This window comes from Sturnus vulgaris, chromosome 6 (assembly GCF_052056855.1).
Source record: "Sturnus vulgaris isolate bStuVul1 chromosome 6, bStuVul1.hap1, whole genome shotgun sequence".
In the NCBI taxonomy this organism is placed as follows: domain Eukaryota; kingdom Metazoa; phylum Chordata; class Aves; order Passeriformes; family Sturnidae; genus Sturnus; species Sturnus vulgaris.
The window spans coordinates 45,091,575-45,118,429 of record NC_142248.1 but is presented as its reverse complement, the minus strand read 5'-3'; the positions used below and the strand labels follow the sequence as shown (position 1 = coordinate 45,118,429).

Below are 26,855 nucleotides of genomic sequence, written 5' to 3'. Positions count from 1 at the left end.
GCCCGCCCCTCAGGGGAGGCGTCACGTGACCCGGGGGGGGGGGGGGGCGCGGCGCGCCAGCAGCGGCGGGGCCGCACTCGCTGTCACGTGACTCCACCCAGACAGCGCGACTCATGGGCGGGATGGGCGTGGCCTAGCGGTGAATGGGCGTGCCCTATGACGCCATTTGTGGGCGGGGACACAAGTGGGGCGTGGACATGTGGGTGGGTGTGGCCTATGACGCGCATTGCGTGCGGGCAAGGGGCGTGGCCAGACGGAGGGTGGGCGGTGCCGGTGACACCGCGGCCGTAGAGGGGCGTGGCCGAGCGCGCGCCCCTCCGTTGTGGCGGGGGTGGGTGTGGCCGCCGTGACGCAGTTCCGGTTCCGGTGCCCGTCGCGGTGGCGGTGCAGCTGCGGCCGCCGCGTCCCTCCGGGCCTGCACCGGCTCCCCCCGCACAGGTACCGCGACCCGGCCCCGCCGCCAGCACGGGCCCCGCGCCGCCGCGGGGAGCGCGGGAGGGCCGGGGGGGGCTGCGGCCGGGGAGCCGCCGGGCCGCGCCTCAGACATGCCGGAGGTGCCGCCCCGCCTGCGGGGGGCGGGCGGTGCTGCTCCCTGCAGAGCACCGAGGGTCGCTCGTGGCGGGGCCTGGTGGCTCTGTAGCGGTGGTGGCGGCGCTGTCTTGGCTGGGTTAAACATTTGTTCGGGTTTTTTTTTTTTTTTTTATGTGATCGTAGTTTATTAATGAGCGCATCAATGAATGTGGATTGCATATAGTGGCTTTCACTTAAAGCTTCCTTTCTAAAGAAGGGCTCGGGAAAGCCAGTTTTTCAGAGTTGATGAGAAGTTGTTTTATCAAATTTAAGGCAGCTGGCTTACAGGGGAGGACCAGCACTGTGTGGTATCAGTGCTGCCCGCCTGACAGGTTTTGTTTCTGACGGAAAACTTGTTTCCAGGTGAATTCCCTGGAAAACGGTGCTCATCTCATGGTACTCGGCCTTATTGCCGGTGGTGTAAGAACAAAAGTAGCTGCTTTGTCTTTTGGAAACCAAAATGACACGCCCTGAAACTGCCCTTCCCGGGACCTGTGGAGATCAGGGGCTGAAGGAAAAAATTGTGGTGAATATCAGGCCAGTCCTGGAAAGCATTTTGGGTGTTCTTGAAGCTTGAGTTCACTCAAGTGCATTTTAGCAGTGCCAGTTGAAGAAAGGTGCCAGGTGTGAATCCTGAAAAGCTGTTTTCCTGGGAAAAAGCCTCTGCCAAGGAGCAGAAAAGTGTCTGGGTTTGTGTGTCAGAGGTGGGGTTACAGCTGGAATGTGGCACATGGGTTTGATGTTTTATTAGGGGGTGACACACCAAAACCCTGCAGTGAAGCTGTTTGATAGTCACTCCTCAGAGTCAGTGTGCTTATTTCATCCAAAACAATTACAATAATTAAGCTGATAATGCTTGAGAGGAGGACAGAGGCTGCCCAGGAAAGCTGTGGCTGTCCCATCCCTGGAAATGTTCCAGGTCAGGTTGGATGGGCTTGGAGCAGCCTGGGATAGTGGAAGGTGTCCCTGCCCATGGCAGGGGGTGGAATGAGATGAGCTTTAAGGTCCCTTCGTACCCAGACTGTTCTGGGATTCTGTGATGTCAGACTCTGTAGCTCTCAAGATAATTTAGAAGCAACTCTGAAAGATCAGTTTTAATCATTCCAAGCTGTTGGACTAATAGATCTTTTTCAGGATTCCCAGGGTTGGGTGGTGTGGGCAGGAGGCATCTTTGGCAGGGGAGACTCTCTGTTGTGCCCTGACTTTGTGTCACAGCTGGCACACAAACAAGGCACCTCCTCGTGCTCTGTGCCTGCTGGGTGTGGGGGACAGATGGGCTGGGTTTGGGGACCAGAGGAAGGGATCAGCTCTGGGCTTGGTGGGGAGGCAGCTGTGAAACTGAATGGCCTGATGAGGATGAAGAGCTGGCACAGATCACAGATCCTTCTGGCTTTGTGTTTTACAGGCCTTGGAAACTGCCAGGACCTCTGTTCTGAATAATTATTTTCTTTTTTGGTAGTTGACAATTTATAACAAATGCCACAATTTGGTTGTCAGTATTAATGACATCTGTCCTGAAAATCTGAAAACTAACTTTTGTAAATTTTTTTTCATTTATAACAGACAGGGAAAGGGGCAGAAATGTCCCCAAACTTCTCATTGCCATTGATGACGTAGCTGTTGGTTTAGTTTGTCAATTAACTTTTTTCTCCCAATGGATAAACACCCAGGGCACACCAAATTATTTTATGGTATGTGAGCACTGGGGAGGCTTTAAAGATGGGGAAAGGGCCAGAGGAGGCCACCAAGATGATCAGAGGGCTGCAGCAGCTCTCCTGTGAGGAAAGGCTGAGAGTGTTGGGATGGTCCAGCTTGGAGAAGAGAAGGCTTTGAGGTGATCTAATTGTGGCCTTCCAGTACCTAAGAAGAAGAATCTGCAAGAAAGGTGGAGAGGGGCTGCTTAAAAGAGCATGGAGTGACAGGACAAGGGGGAATGGCTTCCCACTGCCAGAGGATGGGATGGGATACTGGGAAGGAATTCTTCCCGGTGAGGGTGGGGAGGCCCTGGGGTGCCCAGAGAATCTGTGGCTGCCCCATCCCTGGAAGTGGATGGGGCCTGGAGTAGCCTGGTCTAGTGGAGGAAGGTGTCCCTGCCCATGGCAGGGAGTGGAACAAGATGGGCTTTAAGATCCCTTCCAACCCAAACCATTCTGGGATTCTTTAAAGGCTCTGAAGTGTTGATATTTAATGCCTGAATCTGCAGAAATTTGCATATTTTAGAAAACATTTAGAAGCCGTCAAAGACTTGGTGTCTCTTCCATTTTCTCCGTGTGCTATGTTGGGTAGTTACACTTATGTGGGCAGAAATCCTGTTGTGGATGAGGTTATGCTGGTAGGAATTAGTCATGTTAGAGTGACAAAGGAACCTCTCTGCCGAGGCAGCCGTGCCACCCTGTGGAAATGCAGCACAGCCTGTTGCATATCCAGAAAACCTTTTTCTGTGTTTGAAAGATGATCTTGGAGACAGGAACTAAATCTGTCACATCAAGTGTTGGAAAAATGTCATACAACTCAAAAAAAAGAAAGAAAAAGGAAATCAGTTGATGCTTAGTTTTGGGTAAGGAAGAAAAAATGCTTTGGACAGCTCTTGCTAACAAGGGTCTGTAAGGACTGATGGTGGATAAAAGCCAGGAAAGGCCAAAGCATGGGAAAAATTGCTACTACATCATAGTTTCAGTGAGATGGATGCAATCCAAGAAGGTTTAGAGCTGAAAAAACCAGCGTGGAGCTGGTTTGTTGCAGAAGCTGTTTAGTAGGACGGATTTAGCACGGCACACGTAGCACCACGCTCCCAGAAACAGGCGCTCCACAGACCTCTCTGAGAGTCACCAGTTGGTTGTGAAGGCTGTTGGGAGAACTCTCCTGCCAGAGCTGTGTTGGAATTGTGCTTCCCAGCCTTTCTCTCTTCCCAGTGCAGCCTCGCTCATCTCACCTACCTGCTGGTAATTTTTGGGAGCAGCTCATCGATATCCTGGAGGCCTTGGCCTGTGGCCTGAAGGTTTTGCAGGGTGTCATTTCTGGGCAGGTGCAGTGAAGTCCTTCCTGCCTCTCATGGCTCTTCAGGATAAAGGGTGAGAGGGATTCAGCTCGTGGCAGCCTTTTTTTTGCAGGCATTGATCATCTCTCTCCATCCCTCGCTCCAGTTTCGTGCTTCTGGCCGTTTGTGTGCTCCGAGGTGGCTGAGAGGTGATGCCCTGACCAGCAGAGCTGGAGCTGGCAGGCTCTGGGCTTCTGGAAAGGCAGAGATGTTTCCAGGGGCGTTGGCCTTCGGAAAACAAAGGGAATCTTATCTTACAGCACAGTGGATGCAGCAGGACTTCACTTTGAGTGCTGCCAGCTCTGTTGTCTTTCTGCTCCCTGCCAAATGACTTTAACTCCTGAACCCTCCTTCCATTTGCTCTTTTTCATCCCAACTGCAGGGAAGATCATTTGGAGTAGAGTTTAAATGTGGCAGAATGAATGGCTGTTACACGAATGGGTTTCTCTCTGCTGAGATCAGTGCCTGTGCACCAGGAAAGCTTCAAGAGATAATTGGTTAATTCAGGACTCCATTGGTTAATTCTGATGACTCTAAAAATCCCATCAAGCCACCGTTCAGTGTGGGGTTTTTGTTCTAAAATCTTGAGCCCATGTGTGACCAGGAGGGATTTAAAATTTAGTTACTTGGAGGTCTTCTGTCTGACACCGTCTCTGAGTTTAATTAGTGAGCATGTGAATGCCTTGGGCAATAATTGTAATAATATAATTGATATTCCTGTAAGATTTTGACTGGAATTCTTTAACTAGTGTTGAATAGCCTGAATGGAATATAGATTGCAGGTTTAAGTACAGCTGAGTTCATATGTTGTCTGAATGTTAAGGGTAATTTCAGTTTCTTTTTTATGAAATGAAGGTGGCAGTACCCAGATTAAATGTCTGTTTTTTAAACATCCCTGAAATAGGCCATCCTGTCTGCAAGAGGATCCTTGACATGCTTGGCATGGGCTCAGTTATCCCAAATGTTGCCAACAAATGTTGCTCTTGTCTGCTTGCCAAAGTAAAAAAGCCACTAAATCTCATTATAAGCTATGCTTAACTACCTTTTTTTTTTTTTTTTCGATAAATCATGCAGCAGAATTATTCCCTTCATTTTCATGGCACTGAAATATTTGGGAATGATCTGCTAACCAATATTTGAGATATTAACTGATATTTGGGAAGCAGGCCTGTTTTAAGTGTTCACCCACTGCTTGACTTGAATTTACTCCTCTCTGACACTTTTGTGACAGATCACAGGATTTTCTTCTGAGTTCTCCTTTAGTTTTATTTCTTCTCTTCCTTCTCTCCCTCGCAGCAAATGTTCCAACTTCTTCTGTGGACTTTTTTCAATCTGTTACAGATCTGGTTTTCACTTGGTCTTATCCCATCTCTCCATCTGCCTGAAGAAATGAGGATTCTCTTTACCTGTTTTGGTGGTGTTTTTTAATAACCTGATTATGATGAAGATGATTATTATTATCATCTGTGCCCTTATGTAGAACTTTTTGTACTTGTCTGTATATTAATGATTGTTTTCCTTTATTTTTGGGGTTATATTAAGTAGCTTCTCTGTCCATGGAGGTAAATTGAACTACAGTACCACCAAAAAGCACCTGCCAACTTATTATTACTGAGGGTGGTTAATTGCAAAAATAAATTACTTCTTAGCAGAAGAGGTATTTCTTGAAGAGAAATTGAGTTTCTTGTGGATATGTCTCAGACAGCTGAGCTGTTAATAACAGGAGCAGAAACCACTTCCCTGATGTAATTCAGTTGGTTTCTCAATTTTAAACAAATAGTTCTTGGTCTGAACATCTGAGACAAAGAGTCCTTGCTTGAAAGAACAACTACTGTTATAAATTAATACTGGAATTTTAACAAACCTTTATATTCATGCAATTAGGCACTGAATTCCATCAACTTTGTAGATACATATTTCTTAAAAGGTTTATTTAAACTATTAAGTGTTTCATGAAAGGTTTATTTAAATTACAAGATATTTCTTGAAAGGTTTATTTAAATTACAAGGCATTTCTTAAAAGGGTTATTTAACTTATTAGGTGTAACTTGAAAAGTTCACTGTGTTTCCACAGAGGTCTGGGTTGTTCCATGTGATCATATATAATTTGGGAAATGAGATGAGCAGTGTCTTGTTGATACAAAGCCATTCAGGAAAGTAAGGATTAGGTAATAAATTGGCAGAAATAATTCAATGGCAATAAATCTGCTGTGATTCAGAGTAGATAAATGTAGAGTGGTGCATATAATTTCACATATAAAATGCTGGGCTGACCCTTGACACTGAGAAGTGAATTATTGCCACAGAAGTGTCAGTTCCATAGGGATCTAAAAGCAGCTGAAAAATTAAGAAGTATTAGGAAGGAAATAGGAGACAAACCAGAGCATAATTAAGATACTGTATAAATCAATGGTTATCCCACATCTTCAATTCTCTGTGGCTCTTTCTTGTCATTCATCCCAAAAGATAAAAAAGACTTGGAAAAGCCTTAAATTGAGGCAGGGAGAATAATCAAAGGTGGGAAGAGCTGCTGCACGAGGGTCAGGGGAGCTCAGCCTGGAGAAGGGAGAGCTGAAAGAAAATGGTAAAAATCTGAAGGATCATGATCAGCATGGGCAGGGTGGATAAGAATAGATTTGCTGATCTCCTCAGCTGCAAGAATGGAGGAGCAACAAGTGAAACTAGTAAAATCCAGGTTTAGAACAAAAAAAGGAGGTGGCTTTTGTGCAACAAATAGCAGCCTGTGGAGTTCCTTGCCAGTGGGTGTTGTAGGAACAACTCTGAAGTGGGCAAATGAGACATCCCCTCATCTAAGTGAGGAAACTGGATGTGTTTATGAAAAAGGAATTATTTGAGGGTTATTGCTCCATGGAAATTGCCTACAGCTTAGGAAGAGTCTGAGCTTGGACTCATTGAGTGTCATTCCTGTTCCTGTTCTTCTCTACTGGTCATTGTTAAGATAAAATGGGATGCTGATCCAGAATTGTCCTGGGATCAGGAGATTGTGTAGATAGTAACAAACTTACAATACCGTTTCAGAGAAGACTGTATAAATACTATAATGTAAATAATGTGGATATATATTAATCTAAGGGAGCTTATAAACCTATTTGATCTGGGCTTTCTGTACAGACTCCATCCCTGAGACCATTCTCTGTCTCAGAAGGCAGTTCTTCACCATCAACAAGGGGAATGCAAGGATTTTGTTTTGTGGGAACCATCTTTGCAGTAGTATTTGTACTCTTGACTTCCATTTTACATTTTTTTCTCCTCTTATGTTCCTTTCTGGCTCCTACACTCTCCCCTGAAACTTTCTGGCTGCTCTTGGTCATCTTTTTAACAGCTCCTCACCTCTGGTTATTTCTTAATATGGCTAATTGGTCCCTATATTTTGGTGACTATTTTTTTTAAGTGTGGAGAGGTTGGAAGTTGGATACGTATTAGTGACACCTCTGTAGTCAATTGCTGCAGTTGGTGAACGTAAATAAGAGCATCCTCTGTGTTATTGTTTATTCTGAAATAATTGGAGGATAAACCGTCTTCAAGCTATAGTTCTTTTATTTTTGGCAATAAGATCCGTGTGGGGATTCCAGTTCTGAGGTCCCCAACATTAGAAGGACAGTCACCTATTGGGACAAGGCCATGAAGATGCTCCCAGAGCTGGAGGCCCTCTGCTCTGGAGCCAGGCTGGGAGAGCTGGGAGTGTTCTCCTGGAGAGGAGAAGGCTCCAGGGAGAGCTCAGAGCCCCTTGCAGAGCCTAAAGGGGCTCCAGGAGAGCTGGAGAGGGACTGGGGACAAGGGATGGAGGGACAGGACACAGGGAATGGCTTCCCACTGCCAGAGGGCAGGGATGGATGGGATATTGGGAAGAATTTTGAGGGTGGTGAGGCCCTGGCACAGGGTGCCTAGAGATGCTGTGGCTGCCCCTGGATCTCTGGAAGTGTCCAAGGCCAGGCTGGATGGGGTTGGAGCAACCTGGAATAGTGGAAGATGTCCCTGCCCACCCTGGAGGTTGTAACTAGGTGATCTTTAATGTCCCTTCCAACCCAAACCATTCCATGATTCTCTGATTTAATCATGTTTTGGTTTAGAGGCATTGACTTCAGCCACAAGAATCCTGCTATACTTTTTCCAAATCCAATTTCCAAGTTTAGAAAACACCTGGAATCCTTCCCAGACATCCCTGTCTGGGCAGGCTCCATATCAATGCTTAAAATATTTTCCCTTATTGCGATGTGACCCATTTACATCCTGTGTCACACCTGTCTGAGAGGAGGCAGGTGGAGGCTCAGGACTTTCCTTTTCATGGGAACTTCGTCCAGAGAAAGGTGTTTGGGTCGCTCTCTGAGCACAGGGAGGCAGCTGGGACAGCAATAAATCCAGGGCTAAAACACAAAAAGAATAAATTTATTCCCATTATCTCACTAACTGGGGATCCCCAAAGCAACACCTGGCACAGGTGTCCCAGCAGCCACGGGCACTGATCACCCTGATCTGTGCTCCAGGAGCTGGTGTGGGCCAGAGGCACTGGAACCGAGGCACCACGAGGTGCTGCTGGTTCAGCACCTGCTGTGCTCCAGATGAGACAAATGCAGATGTCTCATGAAGTCTTGCTTAAAAATACCTTTATTATTTTCAACAAATTTCACTTTATCTTACCTTACTTTTCAGCACAATGTCTGGAACTGATGATTTTTCGGTAAGTAACAGTTTTTCTTTCCTGAAGATCAGCCAGTTGTGTTGATTATTCCAAAAGCTGACATAGTTTTTCGAAGGAAAAGGGGAGATTTCCTCTGTGTCTCAGTCGTGGTGTTTTCCTTTTGGGTAGATGTAGCAATCTCTGGACTAAACATCGGAAGCTGCTGGGTGCCTCGTGGGTTCTCTCCTGTGACATTAACAAAGGAGCTGTGCTTTCCTGGCATCAGGATAGTTGTAATGGAAATGTAGGGAAATGTTTTCAGGTTTGTGCTGCAGTTGCCTGTTGTTCCGTGTGGTGGGGTCGCCTTTTATCTCTGGCTTTTTAACTGCGGCCTGTCAGAATGCCTGTGCTGCCTTAGTGATAGGAGCCGCACAAAAATGAATGTAATCATCTCTGTGCAGCCCGCAGAGCTCTCCTGCTGCCGCTGCTCCGGCAGCTGGGGTTGTGCCCACGTGGTGGGGGGATGTCTGCAGCCGGCAGTTCCTGCGGGCACGCTCCCTTCTCACCGGCTCTTTGTCTTTCAGTTGGCAGATGCTTTACCAGACCAGTCGCCTGCTAAAACCTCCAAAGTGAGCAGCACCAAGCCTGGCCAGCAGCCCGGGCAGCCTCCGCAGGGCTGGCCGGCTTCCAACCCTTGGAATAACCCCAGCGCCCCCCCTATGACTCCAACGGGACTGCCACCAAACACATCGGCTTCCAGCGTGCCCTTCGGACCTCCTCCCACGGGAATGTATCCTTCAATGCCCCCGGGACCGCCTGCTCCATTTCCTCCTCCTCCTACTGGACCCTCCTGCCCTCCTCCTGGTGGTCCATATCCACCCCCAACTGTGCCAGGTCCTGTCCCTCCAGGGCAGTACCCTCCACCAAATATGCCCTTTCCAGAGCTTCCACGACCTTACGGAGGTCCAACAGAGCCAGCTGCACCTCCTGCTCCTGTTGGGCCATGGGGATCCATGCCCTCTGGAGCATGGGGACCAACAATGGGAGGGCAGTATCCTGCTCCCAGCATGCCATATCCACCCCCAGGGCCATATTCCACTCCTACCCAGACTCCAGGGGCTGCGCCGACAGTACCGTGGGGTACGGTCCCGCCTGGAACGTGGGGACCGTCACCGCCCGGGCCATTCCCTCCACCCACAGGATCATATCCAGCTCCAGGACTATATCCTACGCCCCCTAATCCTTTTCAAGTGCCATCTGGTCCTGCTGGTGCTCCATCAATGCCTGGTGGTCCCCATGTGAGTATTTCATTTTGGTCTCAAATTACTGTAAAGTGTTTTAAGTGGGGAAATTTAGTAGCCTGTAACCTGTTAGTGCAGGTAAGGAGTTTCAGCACCTCTGTTTTATTCCTCAAGTCAGTGGGATAACAGCAACTTGCTAAATATTAAAGATAGTAATACTAGGGGAAATACAGTTACACATTCTAGTGTAAATATACACTAGAATGGCTAAATTTTGTTACATTGAAGCATGTCTCACATTATAGTGGTCTTCCACTGCTTGGAAAAACTCTAAAAGCCAAAAAAGTGGGGGAAAGCATTGTAATAATTCTGAAAGAGAAAATACTCTAATCTCTCTAATCTGGAGAGATTGCTGATAGAGCAGTGGGGAGGGAATAACAAAATATAGGGGTGAATTTGTGATTAGTTAACAATATTTGTAACTGTGAATGAACTGACCATGCCTTATTGTCTCTTGCAGCCTTACCGCTGAATACGTTCTGGGCAACAAAATACTGTAGTTTTCCACCTTCATCCACTACTTACAGAGATTTTTAAAGTTTTTGTTTCAGTAATGTATGGGGCTATGAAGAATATTGCCTCTTGTATGTGCATTTGAGGTATGAAGGAGCAGTTTACATCAATTTACCTTGCTCATGTGCTGGCATAATTATTTGGTTTAATCGAGTGAAACACAAAGAGAAGAAATCAACTAACACACCTGTGGTTCTTATGTTGGCAAGTATTCCATGGAAAAACAGGAGTTGCCATGTAAGGATTATAAAGAATCAGGCCCACGGAATTAAAAAAAAAGTTAATTCTTCAATTTCCATTAATGCTTTAAGTCTCGTTGCCAGACTCCTGCTGGTCATTGAACAGATGGATAGTCATATTTTGTCTATTTTCAGGTTATTCTAAAAAGTCAATAGAGAAAGTGTTTCAACATTTTAGTCAAGAAGCCTAATTTTTGAACGTGCTATGGTAATTCAAACTAACAAGACAGAGCATGTGAACTCGAAGGTTTTCTCAGCATTTTGTACATACTCAAACCAATTGCTCAGTCTGGGACTATGGAGGAGAAGAGCCACGTTTGGAAGCCTTGGTGTGACTTGTCAGCACACTGTTGGTGTTCACAAACAGGCATTCCTGTGCAAATGAAATAACCTGGATGTGCAGTTAACTTTGAATCAGCAAAATGTGAGTTTTATGCATGCAAATGAGGACATCCTGTTGCCAGTTCTCATTCTGTGGTTGGAAGTTTGGCTTGGTCTGTGTAAAGAGAAACTGATCCCCACGTAGGTACTTCCCTATTTCTGACCTGGGTTCTAGTCATTTCAAATTTAACTTGGCTGCTGGGTTGTGTTAACCTGGCAGACTTTTTCAGAGTCCCTGGAAACTGAACTTGAGCTTAAAACCCAACCTGAGCATTCCCTTCCCAGCAGTTTTTGGCACAGTTGTGTCAGGACAGAGATCCTCGTTGCCGCGGTTGGGTGCGAGGGGGTCTCGTGTGCTGTCCCTGGGAGCAGCCCCCTGTGCCCAGCTGGGTGTCTGCATACCTCACTGAGAAGGTGGAATTTGGGAGAAATTGAATGTCAGGAAGCCTGTGCACTGCTGTGCAGCTGCCTCTCCCAAGGGGCACTGCCTTGAGTTTTCGTGTTCTTGCCATACCTGTGCCAAGCACATCCGAGGGGTTTGCCAAGACACAGCCACGTCTCTTGGTGGTACTTCATGGCCTACACTTGGACCACGGACAGATTGTTTCCTCCCCAGCTGGGGATCTCCTAGCTTAGCCTCTGTGGGTAGAATTAGGAACAGATTTTGCTTCACATGGTAGCTCATTAGGGAGTCTTTGTATCATGGAACTGTGAACACGAGTTAATTCTCTTCCAGTACCTTTGTGGCTTCCTGCATGCGTGTGATGGACACTCTAAAAGCACATGGGGTGACCTGGCTGTGATGCTCCTTGGTGGTCATAGCCTTTATGGCAAAATCCTACAGCATTTTTGCAGGAGAAAGCCAGCTGAGCTGTGACTGCTTTAATCCAACATAATGAAATATGATAGCAAAGGAATGTCTATTTTTTGTTTTAAGGAGACAGTACTGGAGCTGAACAAAAATACTTTAACATTTCAACTTAAACCCCAGCAACTTAACCCTTGAAATAAGAACCAAAAGTGCAAGTCTTCACTAACCTTAAAAAAACCCCAGTTGCCCCCCAAGCAGACTTGGCAAGACTAATTAAAAATTAACATAAGCAACATTGACTGCATTTGCTCAAGTGCTTTTTTGATACCTGCAGCCTTAGACTGTAAATCATTGTAATGAAAAAACATTTATTCCAAACGAATGGATCATGCAGTAGCAGCACTCCAGTTGGAATTGCACTGGCCATATGTCTCTGCAGGGAATGGGAAGAGGTAGGAAAGGATAAAGCAAAAGTAGCAAGTAATGATTTTTGGAAAGGGGTTTTGTAAAAGTAACTAGACTTCTAGGTTCTTCCTGAAATAGGCAGGATTTATTACTGGAACATTTAGGCTAAAATTCAATATATATGGGATGTTTTTCAATGTATATTCGTATTTCTTGAGGTCATGAAAACTGTTTCATAACCCCTTTGTTTTTGTGAGCAGAGTTCTTTGCATAGCAGTGAAAAGGGTATTCCTGTTAATCTATTGTGTAAAAACTCAAGGTGTCACTATATACCGTGTAGTAACTTTATCACATGTTATGTCAAGTGTGAGCAACTTCTGGCCTGAAGCTTTTGCAATGGAATTTGTACATTTCTATGCATCATTTTGAGTTCAATTGCTGAGGAGTTCGTTTTGACTTGTGCTTTGAGGTTGACATACTGCATTTGTTTACAATATGAAATATAAGCAATCACATCTTTAAAGTATAGATTATCACCTGCTGCTGTATTTTCTTTAGATGAAACAAATATTGCTGTATGATAGTGAGAAGCTATAAATACAGGATTTGATATTTTTTTGAAAATGCTGTCACTTTTGTATAAGATTAGACATTAAACGTATTTTCAAGACTGTTGTGTTCACTGTTTTTCAATTCCTGCTTTTGACATGCCTGTGTAGACTATTGCCTTGAATGAATAGTAAAAATAGGACATCCTTGATTTGCAAAGCCTGAATATAAAATCAGAATTACTTGACTTCTGTGAGTGTTTTTCCTCTTCCTTTTGTGATATTTCCAGCCTGTACATAGGGGATATTAAATGTGGATATGACCATGGCTCTGGTGTAGCATGTCAGCCCCAGGTACTGCCTGTTCACAAATTCCTTGGTAATTTGGAGAGAAAAGATCTGGTCTTGCTTGTTCCAGAGGAGGAATGGGACTGATTTTTACCTGTGAAAAGTTGTGTGTGTGTGTTTTCCCTGCCACTGAACAATTCCTGTGCTAGTGTGACACACGTGGATGTGGTAAGTGACCCCCAAACCACTGTTCTTGCACACTTACCAGGAGTCTGGTGGGATAAAGTGAATTACAGAAACTCCAGGGCTTGGCATCAGTGTGAACTACTAAATTTGGGCATCACTTGTGGCTGCATTTCCATATATTGGCTTGCAGAGCAGTTCACACTGAGCTGGCCAGTGCTGCTGCCTTGGTTCACACCTTCACCCTCCAGGGAAGGTAAAAATGGCAGCAGTGAACAGGAAAGACTAGAAACAAAATTATTTATCCACTTTAAGGCTTGAGAAAAGCTCTTTTTAGGCCATGGTCCAAAAATAATCCTTACATCTGTTAATAGAACAGTGCAGTGTGTGGGCAGTGCTTTATCCTGGCTGTTCAGCTGTGGAATTGTCCCTTCCTCTGGATTTCTCAAATGAATTCTGTCTGCAACTCCTGTGCATCAGTAAAGACACTGCCATGCAGATCCAATTATGTTAATTGCTGCCCTGCAGACCCAGAAAACTTCAGTTGGATATTTTTGAGGGACCAAGTCCTCTACGAGGAGCAGCTGAGGGAGCTGGGAAAGGGGCTCAGCCTGGAGAAAAGGAGGCTCAGGGGGAACCTTCTGTATCTGCACAACTCCCTGGGTGCAGCCAGGTAGGGGCCAGGCTCTGCTCCCAGGGGACAAGGGACTGGATGAGAGGAAATTACTTTAAACTGCACCAGGGGAGGTTTAGATTGGATATTAAAGAAAATTTCCTCCTGGAAAGAATGATCCAGCCCTGGCACAGCTGCCCAGGGAAGTGCTGGACTCACCATCCCTGCAGGGATTTAAAAGCCATGTGGATGTGGCACTTGGGGACATGGGACAGTGGTGGCCTTGGTAGTGCTGGGCTTGGTTGGACTTGATCTTAGAGGTCTTCTCCAACCTAAAGGATTCAGTGGTTCTAAGTGATATTTATCTATATAATTCTTATGAGTAAAAGCACTTCCAGGTGTTGCAGAGTGGTCAGTGCACAGTTCATGCACCTCTGCATGTGTCAGTTCTGCTCCTCTCCTGTGAAGGCAGGTGCCCAAACTCCTGTGGGTGAGTCCAGATCCATTGCTGTGTCCAGACATCAATGGATTCACTGCCCAGCCAGGCCAAACTGTCCCGAGAGAGAGATGGTGATCCCAGAGTGGTTTGGGTTGGAAGGGGCCTTAAAAGCCTCTCATTCCACCCCATGCTGTGGGCAGGGACCCCTTCCACTCTGCTAGGAAGGCTGTTCTGAGCCTCTGCAGTGAGAGCCCTTCAGCATCTGTGGGAGGATGGAACATTCCTTGCATATTTTTATTAATATTAATTATTTAATAAGTTAAGCTCAGAGTTCAGTTGTTAGAGGGCAATTCCATACACACCAAACAGCCATAATTCCCCAGGCACTGGTGTCTGAGTATCACTCGGGAAATGAAAAAACACAGCTCTCAGCTTTCACACAAAGCTTCCAGTCAGTGCATCCATGCAGCAGGAATAATTCCCAGTGTCCCACACCAGGGTCTGCTTATCCCAGAGACAGCTGCAGGAGGATCCCAAGTGGATTCAGACCCAGATGTACCCGTGGGTGGGTGTTGTGGGTGTTTGTGCCATGTAGGGGGGTGAGCTCTGTACCCACCGCCCATCCCTGGGCACCTCTGGTGGGCAGCCCATGGGACCCAGGGCTATGGTCTGGAGAGGGATCCTGGCTCCACTGGTGGCAGTCTCCCCTATTTCACTGTTGGCCCAGTTTTCCCTTTTCCAAGGTTGATGTAGTTGGGTGAGCTACTATAACTTTTCCTCTGCTCTCACACATCAGTGGAATGAGTTAACTAAAACTGCCAGCTGATAAAAGTGAGGGAATGTAGTTTTGGTCACTCTTGCCTGCAGAATCTCTCAGGTTTGTTGGAAGCAGGCTGCCCACAGAAGCTGTGGCTGCCCCATCTCTGGAATTGGCCAAGGCCAGGTTGGATGGGGCTTGGAGCAACCTGGTCTAGTGGCAGGTGTCCCTGCTCATGGCAGGGAGTGAAATTGGATCATCTTTAAGGTCTCTTCCAACCCAAACCATTCTGGGATTCTGTGACACTTCTGTGTCAGAGATTCCCTGGTCGATCAGGTTGTCCTATGTGATGACAATGGGACTTTGTATCCCCTGAGCAGCAGATCAGGAGCTGAGATGAAGTTACAAGTTACACCCAGGTAAGCGACAAGGGATAGTCAGTGTAGCTGCAGGAACTGTTCTGCTCCCTGTTATCCCTTTCCAAAGTGAACCCTCCCTGTTAAATGAGAGACAGGGAGATAAAATCACAGTGCCTGTGTTCTGTCCTCTTCCCAACTTTCTCATGACAGGACAGGGAAGGGCTGTGTTGAGCAGCCCTTGGCACACCTCGGGTTTCATTTCAGGTCCTCCTGCTGTCTGTGCAAGATCTTACCTGCTCTTGCACATTCATGTTCTTGTGATTAGGGGAGGGAATTCCTGTAGCAATTAACTCCTAAACTCCTGCATCAGCTCAGTTTCAGTTCTTTCTTCAGAACTAGGAACTTCCCAGTGTTCCTTCCCACCAGAATCACACATCACACTTAAGAAAGTAGTGCTGGTTTATGCCTGGTTAAAAGCACATATGGAATATATCCATTCTTGAAATAAATTTGGAAGATGACGAAAGACTGGATTTCATTTGTGAATTCCTGGGCTTGGCATGAAGCTGTGCCAGGTTTAGGTTGGGTATCAGGAAAGATTCTTCCCCAGAGGGTGCTGGGCACTGCCCAGGCTCCCCAGGGAATGGTGACATTCCCAAGGCTGCCAGAGCTCCAGGAGTGTCTGACAATGCTCTCAGGGATGCCCAGGGTGGGATTGTTGGGATGTCTGTGCAGGAACAGGAGCTGGGCTCTGATCCTTGTGGGTCTCTTCCCACTCAGGATATTCTGTGGCACCTCTGGCTCATGAATTCAGTTTTATTCTGGGGCAGATCCGTGGTGAGAACCCCAGCAGTGTGTGCTGACAAGGGCGTTCTGTCAGGATACTCCTGTTTTCAGAGCTGTTAAAGGATAATGAAAAGTAACTGTGCTGTGCTGCCTTTTCAAAGGAATGTGCTTAATTTGCATGATGTGAAAACTTTACATCACAGTTCTTTGTGTGACAGAAATGGTTCAGAGTGGTGTTTCCAATTCCTGTATTCCCTTCTGTTACAGGCAACACCCTCCAGCAAAGAGAAGGTGACAGAATATCACAGTTTAAATTCATTTAAAGTGGGGAAAATTAATGCTTTAATACCCTGGTGCTGCTCTCACTGCTCTGAGAGCTGTAAAACCAGGGTTTGCTGGCACTCCTCAAGGAGACAGAGTTGTTTATCTTGAAAGTTTTTTAAATTCAGGCACTTCAAAGTCTCATCAGATTCCACGCCAGGCTTTTATTTCTGCATTTCTGCCTGGATTCTGTCCTGTTTTCCCCTCAGAAAGCAACACCACATAAACCTGGAATACCGGAGTGATGACATTCATGGCTCTGTGCTGCCACTGTCACCATCCTTGTCTTGATGCTGCTCTCCTGGGGCTCTGCCCTGGCTGTCAGAGTAGGGAGCTGCTAAAAGGAGAGTGGGAGTGGAGTGACATCAAGCAAAAACTGCTCCGAGTGGGTAAAAAAAATAAAAATATAAAGTATTGGAAAAAAGGAGCTTTAGAGCATTGTGTAAAAGCCAAGCACAAGGTGGTTCCTCTGGATTTGCTCTCGGTGCTGGAGGCTGCCCCTTCACCATCCTGCTCATCACCAGAGGGCTCTGCTGCTGCTCCACTTGCCCTGCAAAGCCTCTGGGAGAGGCGGCTGTGTCTGGAATTGATTATTTTTAACACCGAACTTGATAAAAAATTGGGGAAAACAGCGTTTTAGTGACATATGGTGCTGCGGGGAGAGGTTGTTATAACCTGCACCTTTGCACAGACATTGCACTGCCTGAGCTCTGGCTGCTGCAGGAAGAACACAAAACACAGGAGGTTTAAATCTGAGCCCTGCTCAGTGTAAGGCTGCAGAGCAGAATGATTTTCTGTGCTCTGCAAAAATGTAGTGCAGGAAAGAAGGAAAGGAATTCCTCCAAAGCTCTTCCCTTTCCCTCTCCTCTGGCTTCCTGAGATATGGCAAAAAAACACACATTGGAGTTGGATTTGATGATCCTAAAGGTGTTTCCCAACCTCAAAGATTCAGTGATTGCTGTGTAATAAAGTTGTTTTAAACCCTTCAGAGTGGTTGGTACTGAGGTTTTCTGCTGGGTGAGGTTGAGCTGTCCTGCCTTTCTTTGCCCTTTATGTTTTTTCCAACCCCCTGTTCTCAGTGTGGTGTCACACAAAGATTTTATTCTCCTTATGGAGCACCCATCCCAGAGACAAGGGGAGCTCTCCCTGCCCTCAGTGAGGGTTGCCATGAACTGATTAAATCCTTTCCTTCAGCACAGCACCGTTCCTCTCAGCTTTTTAGCCTACAGTAATTTCTGGCTGGTCAAGCACAGAGGGTGGAAAAGCAAGAAAAGCACCAAGAAAAGCACCAAGCTCTTGGATTTTGATGGCAACAAGCCATGGGGGTTTTTGGGCCCATCTGCAGCAGCATTTGGGGTCACTGTAGGCATTTCTCCTGCAGTTATTTAATAATATTTGCATGAAGGATGCTCCTTAAGGGCCCCTGGGCACAGGAGGGTGGAATTTCTATGAAGTTCAAAGCCAGGGGGAGTTTGAGGACTTTTGTAAAATCTCTGTTGACACAAATCGTTACAAGACTTATTTAATGCTTGAAAAGCAACTTTTGATCAGGTCTGAATATCAGGCTCAAAGTGCTTCTCTTTTCCTCATCTTTAATAACATCAAACCTTCAAACCTTAGCAGGGTTTTGCTCATCTACAGCCTCAGCATGAGAAGCTGAGTGAAGATTTTTGGGGTGAACTTGCAGCTTTCCTGGTGCTGCCAGAGCAGGAGGGGACTGGGTGAGCTGCAGCTCCGTGTTTTCCAGGAGGAGGAGGATGCTCCAAAGGTAGGAATTTATAAAAAGAATAAAAGGAAGATAAAAAGAGCAAGTCCAGACTTGCTGGTGCACACGAGGGTTGATGTGAGCAGCAGGGGTGGTGCTCCTTACCCACTCATTTTCTTTTTTTTTGCCATCAAACTTGAGTTGCTGAAGTTCTCAGCTTTCCCCTTGTGGAATTTTTTCTCCAGTGCTGGGGCAGTGATGTTTGGGGAGGGGGAGATGGTGATGCAGCCAAGGAAGCTCTGGAAGGGCTCTGGAAGAATGAACCAAGTCCCCAAAAAGGCTGCAGGAGGAGGAGGAGGAGGAGGAGGAGGAGGAGGAGGAGGAGGAGGAGGAGGAGGAGGAGGAGGAGGAGGAGGAGGAGGAGGAGGAGGAGGAGGAGGTGGAGGAGGGCTCTTCAATCCCTGCTGTCCGAAGTCCTTGGAAGATATTGCTCAAGTCTGGCCGGTCACAGAGGAGATTCCTGTCTCCTGATTTTGCTGTGATGCCTTTTTTTATTGCTGAGGTGACTCAGCCACTGGAATGTGGGGCTGGAATTGTGGTGACACCTCAGGGAAGTGCAGTGAGGGGCTCCACAAAGGCTCCTCAAGCCTCATCCCCAGCTCTGGGAAAGGAGGGGATGTTGTCACAGCTCCCCAGCCTGGCAGGTTGCACAGGGAGGAGGCAGGGAATTCAGAGGTGGCTGAATTTAGCACTTTGGGATGGTGCCAAGCACAGATCTGCAGCCCAAACATTGCACGCTGTGGGTGCTGCCAGTCCCACACACATCAGGCCACAGAAATCACAAGGCAGGGAACCATGGGCATGTGGGTTGTTCTGCTCTGGGAACAGGATCTCTCCTGCCATGGAGCTTCCTGCCCTCTAGATTGGTTTCCTCCGCATTAATTTGCCATCAGGAAGAGAGGAGCAGCTTTCTGATTATTATTTTCCACTGAGCAGCTTGAAATCGCTGTTTTAAAGTTATTTAACTCTTAGAGATCAATTATCTTTTGCAGTGGGGTGTGTTTTCCCCCAGCCCTGTACCAGCTGCAGTGAAGAACATCAACCTCCCCCAGCCAGACCCAGCCTGTTAGATATCATTTGTTAGATATCACCTGGCTCTTGCCATTGGAAAAACGCTGGGAATTCTAAAATGGGGAAAGTAACTCGTGCTTAGAGTGTTTGGCTGCAGTGAAGGGCAAGTTGAGAGCACATCCCCAAGAAATGGGGTGGTCTCATGGCTCATCCACCTCCCTGGATCCTCCATCTCCCACCCCCTGGGTGTGCAGTTTGGGAATTTAAATCATCCATGGTACCCAGGAGGGTTTTGGTTTAAATTGAGGGTTCTGTAAAGCAAACAAGATACTTGGGAGTGCTTAAAAAAATCCAAACCCACAGAATATATCGATTTTTGAGGCCTGACTAATTCTTTACCCACTTTGGAAGAGCCAGGGTTGCATGGCTGGGCATCACAACGCTGTGAGTGAGGAGATCTGTGTCTTACATCTCCCTCAAAGGCAGGGTGTTCCAGCCCTGCTCTGATGACTCCTGGCAATAAAACCAACATTTCACTCCCTGGATCCCAGGAGGCAAAATTGAGAAGCTCAATGGCCACACCTCGGTGTCCTGTGAGTCACCAGGGGATGACTCAGATGAGGAGCATCTCTGGCTCTGTGTGCAAAGGGCCCCAGCACCCACCCCGTGCTTGCTGAATCAGGGAATCACGGAATGGTTTGGGTTGGAAGGGACCTTAAAGATCATTTCAAGCCATTCCTGTCACGGGCAGGATCCACCAGACCATGCTGCTCCAAGCCCCATCCAACCTCACTCATCATCCTTGCTGCAGCTTGGTTCATTTAAATGAAGGAATTAATTAGATCTGGTTTTAATTTCTGTATTCACTGACTTTTGGTCAAATGTTTTTCTTTAACATCACATGTCTGTTGCATAACTGGAAGCACAAACCTTATGACATCGGAACCTTAAAAAAACAAAAAAGCCACCAAAAAACCAGGCAAACCTTTCTGGTTGATATTTGAAGCTTTTGAGTAAATTCCTGAAAATAGCAATAAAGGTTTTCCATGGAAATTTCTCTTCCCAAAGACTTCTTGAGGGAATCTTAGGGATGAAGGGAAAAACCTGTGCACTGAGGAATTCCTACTGCCTTGTTTGTGTTACAGGCTCAGGAAGCTCCAGCTCCTCATGCTGTGGATCAGGGATCCTTCAGCTTTACTGGCTTGGGTCCTCTCCAGGTCCCTTTGCCCTAAAACACCTCCAAAGTTATTGCAGTGTCTGTTTACTGTGGGTTGGGTGCTGTGAGAGGCAAGTGAAGCAGCACTCCCTAATTAAGAGCATTTCTTATGTACTAATATTGTTTCTATATTTTACTTAATACATATTAAGCATAATATGCATATTTCCCTGAAATACTTAATTTCCAGCCACTCCTATGGGCATCCCTGGCATTTTTACACCCTCAAGTTCAGTCTGAATCCCTGTGACAAGTATTACATGAAGCTGAAGGAGGTTAAAATCCAATCTGGAGCCTCAATGGAGAGGAGGCTGTCCTCTTTTAAGCCAGATTTTTAGATAAGCAGAACTGAACCAGAGTAATTTATACTAAAATTAATCAGAGCTAATATTAACAGATTTTTGCCCCTTTTTATTATTTTTATATCAGCTGTAGTATCAGCTGAGCCCTTTAGCTGAGCTGCTGCCTAAAAGAAGCAGTTTCTACATTCTACATTCTACATTTGTGCAATGACACCAATTAGAGGGTGCCTCCCTTAATAACCTTTGGTCAGCCCTAAATTGGTCAGGGCGGTGGATTAGATGGTTGTTGTGGGTGTCTTCCAACTGAAATCTTCTCTTCTGTTTGATTCTAATCTCGCCCATTCCATCCCATTCCATCCCATCCCATCCCATTCCATCCCCTTCCCTTTCCCTTCTCCCAGCAGCACGGTGCAGCAGATTGGGATTTCGGCACAAAACCACCTTGTTCTTTTCCACTGCTTTAAGCCATGGGGCCCATGGAGCAAACCAGAGATGATTCACCCTCAGCTTCAAATAAAATCGGGCTTGTTGAAATTCCAGCTGCCTGGAACAGCTTCCCAGAGCCCATCCTCTGCCGGCCTCGCTGTATGAAGTGAAAGCAAAGCTCTTTTTTGGCTTTTATTTTTTTCATGGGGAAGGAGAAAATGATCAGAATTTAAAATCCAATTGGTGTTTTACCGAGCTTCACTAAAGCTGGGGGGATGGAGCCGTGAGACACATCTGGCAAGGAGAACATCTGGCAGCGGCTCCAGGTGGGCAGGGCAGGGAAATGGGAATTGCCGGGCGAGGAAGGCACAAACAGTGAGAAAAAACAGCTGATTCTCTGCTAACACCCCCCGCTGGTGATGTCACCGCTGATGAGGGGAAGCACAGAGCTGTTCTGGGCTGTCACGGGTGTCCCCAGCCCGGGAACCCTCCCGGTACCGCCCCGTCCCCGTCCCCGCCTCCGCCCGGGCGGGTCCCGGTGCGGGAGCGCAGAGCGGAGCCGCCGCACGCAGGTGAGAGGATGCGGCTCCCGCGGGGATCCCGGGGGGAACGGGGGGGAAAAGGCACAAAAGTCCTTGGGAAGAAAGGGTTTCGGGTGCCCTGGTTCCCTGCCAGTGCCGGGTGGGACACGCGGGCTCTGCGGTTTGGGGCGCACGGAAATCCCTCGCTGGTTTTAGGGATAATGGTGGGATGGTGGCTGTGAGGAGCTCCGGGGGTGTTTGCAACTCGTGGGGTGCTGGACAGCCCTGTTTGCACCCCAAAATCCCTGTGGGATGGGAGTGGGAGTGAGGGAACACCCAGAGGAGCAGCTGCAGGAATAGCACCCAAGGGGAGAGAACTGGTGTTTCTTTCCCAAATAGAAGTTTTATTTTCCCACTTGGTGTGAACACAGGGAATGTTTGGGGCCAGCTCTGGGATGTTCCCTGCAGCTGATCCTCTGCCGGGGCAGGGGGAGCTGGAATGAGTTCGAGCTCAGCTGCCCAAATGCTGCTGGAAATCAGAGCTCAAATGAGGATGAGGAGCGGCTGAAGGAGCCGGGGGGGTCAGCCTGGAGAAAAGGAGACTCAGGGAGGACCTGGATCTGCACAAGTCCCTGACAGGAGGGTGGATCTGGGAGGATTCAGACTCTGCTCACCGGGAACCAGAGACAGTATGAGGGGAAATGGCCTCGTGTTGCACTAGAGGAACAACTAGAGGAGGTTTAACTGGATATTAGGGAAAAATTCTTAATGGAAAGGTTTGTCCAGCCCTGGCACAGCTGCTCAGGGCAGTGGTGGAGTCCCCATCCCTGGATGGATTTAAAAGCCCTGTGGATGTGGCACTTGGGGACACAGTGCTGGGGGATGGTTGGACTCGCTGGTCTTAGAGGGTGCTGTGAATCTCTGCAATCCATCACTGGTGAGAGAAAACCCCTTCCCATGGCAGCTGGCAATAACCCAGAGGGGCATTTCCAGAGCTCCACCACTGCAGTGACACAGAGGAGGTGACACTGGGCTGCACCCTTTGGTGCCACAGCGTCAGTGGGATTGGGGGATTTTGGTTACCAACTCCAAACTGTCCAGAGCTGTCCCCAGAGCTGTCCCCAGGGAGACACGAGGCTGTGGCCACCCTGTCCCACCAGGGGCTAAGGGAACAGAACTGCAGCTCCCTGAGGTATTCCAGGGGAGCGGGGGGATCGTGCAGGACCTTCCACCAGGGCAGCACAATCCATGGAGCAAACCTGACCTGGCTGCACCCAGGTGTGTGTGCACCCCTGCCTTCACCTGCCGAGCTAATGGCAAACCCGAGGGCTTTAGAAAGAACCCACAAGGCAAATAAAAGCTTTGGGAGGTGTGGGCTGCTCAAACACTCCGGGCTGCTGAATTCTGCTGGGAAGGCTCCTTAAAAACCCCGTGGGCTCAGGAGAATGAGCGTTTTGCAAGGACGAGGAGTAATTTGCTAATTGTGAAACTTGGGGGTTTGTTATTCCTGAGGCAGGGCAGCCACACCTCCTGCGAGCTTTATGCATCCCAACGTTTCTTTCAAAGAGAATTTGCCTCCTCTGTTTTAAATTTGGAATTTTCCATTTCCTTCCCCGTTTCTGGCTCTCCCTTTTCCCTTCCCTTCGATGGGAGGAGCCCAGCTCGGGCTATTCCTGTGCACAGACAGGTGTGTGTTCGGCCAGGCCGTGGTGTGGGCTCACAAAACTTGCAAAGCAGCTTTAATCTGCTTTTATCTTTTATGTTTTTTATCTTTTATCTGCTGGCCCGGAGCCGCTGTGTCCCTCCCACGGTGTCCTCCAGCCGGAATGGGACAACTCTGGATGCACGGGAGGAGGAAGGGACCTTCATCCCTGGCTGCCACCCTCCTGTCCCCATTCCAGGCCATCCCCATGTGCTGTGCTGGATTTGCAGCTCCCGCACAGCTCCTGGTTGATGCTGTGCCTGCATCCCCCGGGGATCCCGTCTGGGGTTTTTTTTAATGGAAATACTTTCCTGGATGGCGCCTCAGGGCTGGGGAAGTGAATAACACTGGCAGTGTTGTAAGCTCAGTGGGGGATTTCGTGCTGGATTCACCCCAGAGCACTCGGGCTGCTCACAGCAGTGACTCCCCTTTATCCCGCAGGTGTTGGACCAGGATCTGTTCTTTGGCACCGGAGCTGTCGGCTCTGCTGGGCAGGTATGTGATGGGAACTCAGCAATTCCCATCAATTGCCACTCTAAACTCTAACTCCCCTCAAAAACTCTGTTTTTTGGATGGTGCAGGTTAAAAATAACTGATGCTTTTTTTTTTTTTTTTTTTTTTTTTTTTTTTAGGAAAAATGTCAGACGGTTTCTCTGTAAGTATGCATTTCTTTAAAAACCCGTGGGGGCTGTGGCTGTGGCCTTGAACAGAGACCTTTGGCTGGGATGGGAGGGAGCACATCCTGGCTAAGCTGTGTAAACCCCCAAACCCTCTCCAGTTATGTCAGGTTTTCTGGAACAGCTGAGGGCTGAGCTCTTGCCCTCGGCCATGCTGCCAGGCTAACAAAGATGGACTTGGGAGAACTCAATGTGATCCCAGGAGGAATCTCCCCCACCTGACCCTTGTCCTCTCCTCTGTCCCCAGTTATCTGATGCCTTGGCCAACAGCAACAACCCAGCCCCTTGTGCCAACCCAGCCCAGGGCTGGCCCTCCTGGGGGAACCAACCAGCAGCTCCTGGTGCATTCCCAGGGTATCCTGGAGCACCTGGAGCCTACCCTGGAGCACCTGGAGCCTACCCTGGAGCACCTGGAGCCTATCCTGGAGCACCTGGAGCATACCCTGGAGCACCTGGAGCCTGCCCTGGGGCACCTGGAGCCTATCCTGGAGCACCTGGAGCTTATCCTGGAGCACCTGGAGCTTATCCTGGAGGCCCAGCAGGACCAGGAGCGTATCCAGGAGCACCTGGAGCATTCCCTGGACCACCAGCACCAACGGGGCCGTTTCCTGCCCCAGGACAACCACCCAACCATCCTGGATCTGGGCCTTCTGCTCCACAGGAAGGGCCAGCTCCTCCTCAGGGAGGACCAACTCCTCATGGAGGACCAGTCCCTCCAATGGTAATGGCTCTGTCATCAGGAGGGTTTCTGGGTCTTCAGTGGCTGATTTTGCTTGGCCACGGGAGGGGCCTGGGCTGGCTGTCCCCAGGGGTGGCACTGGGCTTTTGACACGATTTTTTACTGACACCAAATCCCTGCTGTCCCCCAGAAAGTCCCCTTTGAGCTGCCCCTGCAGGCAGGAGTCGTCCCTCGGCTGCTCATCACCATCACTGGCACTGTGAAGCCCAACCCAGACAGGTACTGGGGGTGTCCAGCTCCGAGCGTGGGGGGCTTCCATGGGGCACTGCTGGGTGGAGCAGGGGGGCTGGAGCTTACTTTCCATTCCTGAATAACACCTGCCAGGTGTAACATCAAATATTACACTTAATAAATGTGTAAATGTGCTGTTGTTGCCCAGCGAGGTCTGTGGGGTTTTCTTTCTGCTTTCTGTCACAGAGTCCAGGGCTTTTGTGGCAAAAGCAGCAATTCCATTATTGTTTTTGCAGGTTTTCACTGGATTTCAAGCGAGGGAATGACGTTGCCTTCCACTTCAACCCCCGTTTCAATGAAGACCACAAGAAAGTCATCGTCTGCAATTCTAAATTCCAAGATATCTGGGGGAAGGAGGAGAGGACAGCTCCCAGGTTTCCATTTGAAGCTGGAAAACCCTTCAAGGTACCAGAAAAACCCATCCCAGCTCAGTCTCAGTGCACCAAAAGCGCTGGGAGGGTTTGGGCAACAAGACCTGTGTAAGGACATGGATGCTTTTGCACAGAAATCAGCTCCCAGGGGTATTTCTGGGACAGCCACCCTGTGTGCTGCCCTGGCTGTCCCTACAGAACCTTCCCAGCACTTCTGACCCCCTCCTGCAAGCTCCAGCTGCCCAGGGCATAACTTCTCCCCCCTTCTGGTATCCCCAAGGATTATGAAACCCTCCTTATTTACACTGTTGTTCTGCACAGTGGTTGGACAGGTTTCTGTAACATGTTTTCCCTGCTGGCAGCTCCTCACCAGGTGTTTTTTCCTACATAGGAGGTTCACACTGTGGAGTCTTGCTTTGAGGGACTGGCATAGGGATGAGGAGACAGAAACTGGGCTAAAACACAGAGAAGGGAGAGCACAGGAGAGTTTTGGGAAGGCAAAGGTCACTGGTGTTGCAGCTGCTTGTCCACATACCCCAGGGCTGGACTCAGCCTCCAGCCTGCTCGAGTGTGGCTTAAAACTTCTTGTAGAACAAATCCAATTGGGTTTTGGGGCTGATTTGGGGTTTTTATTTCAGCTCCAGATCCTTTGTGAGACGGATCACTTCAAGGTGGCTGTGAATGATGCTCACTTGCTGCAGTACAACTTCCGTGAGAGGAGGCTGAACGAGATCACCAAGCTCTGCATCGGGGGGGACATCACCCTCACCAGCGTCCTGCCCGTCATGATATAACTGGGAGGGAGCTCTGGGCAAACCCTCTGCTCTTTTATGGTGTGACACAAGTGCCTTCTCACCACATCACTGTGAGGTAATAAAACATTTAACCTGTAAGATTTGGTTTTAGTTGTATCTCAAAATACACGATACTCTCTGGGCAAGCTGAGTTCCTGCTGTAGAGACAGCAACAAGGAGCTTGATTTCTGTGGAGAGGAACTTGGGGAAGCAGAATGCAGTGGCATTCTGTCCCTGGTCCTGTGAACAGGGACAACAATCCCCTAGGAAGCACAGGGAAAACCTGACAGCCTCCAAGCCTGACCAGGTGAGGTATTTCAGGAGAGGGTTCAGAGCTGGAGGAAGCAAAATCTCTCTGCTAGACTGTGGCTGGAGAAGCCATCTCTGTCCTTCCCTTCTGCCCAGCTGGGGACCCAGCATCTTCCAGAGACATTTCCTACCCCAGGGAGATCCCATCCCATCCCTATTCCGTGGGATGGGTCACGAGCCTTGTGCTGCTGCCCACTCATCACCTCGTGTGAGTCAGGACTGGTTTCAAGGGTGGGGAGGTTTATTGGCAAGTTCACCCCATGAGTCAGGCTGGTAAAAAAAGAAAACAGAAGTATGTTCCCTTTGCTGTGAGTCACTGCAGTCTTGTCTGGAAAACAACAGTGCAACAGCCACCACTGAAGTTTCCAAAGCTTTCTCTGACGTGGCTCATGCTGTTTTATAACAGTGACTCCTTTATACTTTGAGTGCCAAGTTACAAGCAGATCCTTAAAATTTCCAGCAGATGAAGCAATCTAGAGCAGCACACTGCTACTACCAGCACGGAGAAGCTGTGGCTGCTCCATCCCTGCAAGAGTTCCAGACCAGGTTTGAATGGGGCTTGGAGCAACCTGGTCTGTGGAAGGTGTCCCTGCACATGGCA

General features: G+C 48.2%; 2 protein-coding genes and 1 long non-coding RNA gene across 3 annotated transcripts in view; all 3 read left to right on the top strand.

Moving 5' to 3' along the window:
• The first annotated feature begins 351 nt into the window (after positions 1–351).
• Positions 352–12,692, top strand: MAPK1IP1L (mitogen-activated protein kinase 1 interacting protein 1 like). Its single transcript, XM_014871440.2, has 4 exons — positions 352–438; positions 8,279–8,306; positions 8,831–9,544; positions 10,008–12,692. The coding sequence occupies exons 2-4, from the start codon at positions 8,283–8,285 to the stop codon at positions 10,017–10,019; spliced, it is 750 nt and encodes a 249-aa protein (XP_014726926.1). The 5' UTR covers positions 352–438; positions 8,279–8,282; the 3' UTR covers positions 10,020–12,692.
• The window catches only part of LOC148223471 (uncharacterized), a 94,871-nt gene continuing 68,534 nt past the window's right edge, over positions 519–26,855 (top strand). The window contains exon 1 of the long non-coding RNA XR_015804291.1: positions 519–1,552. This is a non-coding gene — a long non-coding RNA (uncharacterized LOC148223471). The remainder of the gene's footprint in view (positions 1,553–26,855) is intronic.
• LGALS3 (galectin 3) lies at positions 21,331–26,044 on the top strand. The gene is made up of 7 exons (XM_014871439.2): positions 21,331–21,482; positions 23,575–23,628; positions 23,766–23,788; positions 24,058–24,531; positions 24,680–24,768; positions 25,017–25,185; positions 25,790–26,044. Exons 3-7 carry the CDS (start codon positions 23,771–23,773, stop codon positions 25,943–25,945), a joined length of 906 nt encoding a protein of 301 aa, XP_014726925.2. The 5' UTR covers positions 21,331–21,482; positions 23,575–23,628; positions 23,766–23,770; the 3' UTR covers positions 25,946–26,044.

Coding starts and splice junctions, on each gene's coding strand:
- MAPK1IP1L (XM_014871440.2), top strand. CDS start 8,283: ATGTCTGGAACTGATGATTTTTCG. Junction 8,307..8,830: donor CTGGAACTGATGATTTTTCG/GTAAGTAACAGT, acceptor TTTGTCTTTCAG/TTGGCAGATGCTTTACCAGA.
- LGALS3 (XM_014871439.2), top strand. Junction 24,769..25,016: donor GTGAAGCCCAACCCAGACAG/GTACTGGGGGTG, acceptor TTGTTTTTGCAG/GTTTTCACTGGATTTCAAGC. Junction 25,186..25,789: donor AAGCTGGAAAACCCTTCAAG/GTACCAGAAAAA, acceptor TTTTTATTTCAG/CTCCAGATCCTTTGTGAGAC.